The 1,553-nt window shown below is 37.5% G+C and overlaps 1 protein-coding gene across 1 annotated transcript in view; it reads right to left on the bottom strand.

Moving 5' to 3' along the window:
* Positions 1-726: 726 nt before the first annotated feature.
* Positions 727-1,553, bottom strand: part of SEL1L3 (sel-1 suppressor of lin-12-like 3 (C. elegans)) — a gene marked incomplete at its 3' end in the record, with an annotated part of 25,264 nt that continues 24,437 nt past the window's right edge. The window contains exon 23 of the mRNA XM_009079665.1: positions 727-882. Coding sequence (XP_009077913.1) covers positions 727-882 — 156 coding nt within the window. The remainder of the gene's footprint in view (positions 883-1,553) is intronic.

The following is a 1,553-nucleotide window of genomic DNA, read 5'->3' as shown; positions in this document are numbered from 1 at the left end:
AGCTACTTTGTCTAATCAGTGGCTCTTGGCAGGGAGGGAAACATTTTTTTGTGTCCACCAGGGAACTGCTGACACTTGTTAAACATTGAGTAAGGCTTAGCCAGCAGAACTACTATCTTATGATCACACTGTACATCTTCCTGGTGTCTTTTCTTTCAAAGCAAAATACTTTTAGCCTTAAAAAATTAGGATGGAATATAAAATGCCAACAAACTGTTACTCCTGCCATGTACTGAAGTCCTGGCTGCTGTGCCATGGAACTTGGCAAGTGTTGGTGGCTGGGTTTCACTTTTCTGTCATTTCCATGCTTCCATCTAGGAAAACTCTGGTAACTTCACCAATAGATAAGCTCAAATGCAGTAAAGGCAATTGAATCAGAGATGAGATGTGTCAGTAAAACTTCTTCATTAAAACCTGTGGGATGTTTGCTCATTCTTCAGCTAGGCAAAGTCTTTGCATGTTTCCTTCCAGGTCCTTCCATGACATACAGTATGACCATGTGTTGGGTATAGTGAGATAATATGTATCATCTGTTTGGAGTGTTAAATAAATTATAGGGACGGTTTTCCTTTGTAGTGGAGAAATCAGTGAATTACAACTTCAGCTGTTGGACTGCATTATTAATTCCACATACAGGGCTGGGTACCAGTTCTTAGATTTGTGGTTGTTCCTGTCCCATCTTCCCAATGGACATCGACCCCATGAAAACTGTACTTCAGCTTGTACCAAGAGGATTCTGAGGGTTTGACTCCTGCTGTGCCATGTTGTTTGAAAAAGCAGAATCATCTTGCTGTACTAATCTGGTAGCATCCTCATTGCTATTCCCTGAGGAAGGAGGTTCATCTGATGATGGTTCTGATCTTCTTCCAGGAGGATGACGAGCTTCAGGAAAATGTCAAAGTGATTATCAAAAAAGGCTCTGTCTAGGAAGTCTCTTCAGCAATATTTAAACATTATGTGGATATAAAATTACATATAAAGATAATATTCAAAGGTTAGTAAACAGTGAAAGAAGAACATTTGTAACTACATACTTTATATGTATGTTGTATGATTCCCAAGTTACAGAAACTGTAGCTAGTAAGAAAAGCAAGCAGGATTTCAGAATTATTTCCATATTGAGCATATTATTCACAGCTACATGTCCTAATTCTAGAATCTATAATCTTTTTAGATGTAATGGTGTTGCGGTTTTTTTAATACTATTTCCTGTAGGTCTAGATTGTCAATGTGAAAGTAATTTTTTCTGTACCTTATTACACAAATACGTCAGAAATCTTCAGTTTCTGACATAGGCTTAAGCTGCCTCCTGGGGTTAAAACACAACATAAAACATATTTAGTGGAAGAAGTTCTTTTCATAACTGGCAATATTCATTTCACAATTTCCTGATCATATCTTGAGACTTGAATTGAAACAGCTGATTGAACATGGAAACGCTTTTAAGTCATGACTCCTTGCTTCTGCATGTGATAGTAGGAGTTTTCTCACCTTTCCTCAGCAATGTAGTTTCAATGATCACAAAATGACCTATGTGTCAAAAAAGCTACTGT

Source organism: Acanthisitta chloris, unplaced genomic scaffold, assembly GCF_000695815.1.
Source record: "Acanthisitta chloris isolate BGI_N310 unplaced genomic scaffold, ASM69581v1 scaffold5408, whole genome shotgun sequence".
Lineage (NCBI taxonomy): Eukaryota > Metazoa > Chordata > Aves > Passeriformes > Acanthisittidae > Acanthisitta > Acanthisitta chloris.
The sequence above is the reverse complement of the archived record's forward strand: the minus strand, read 5'-3'. Positions and strand labels throughout refer to the sequence as shown.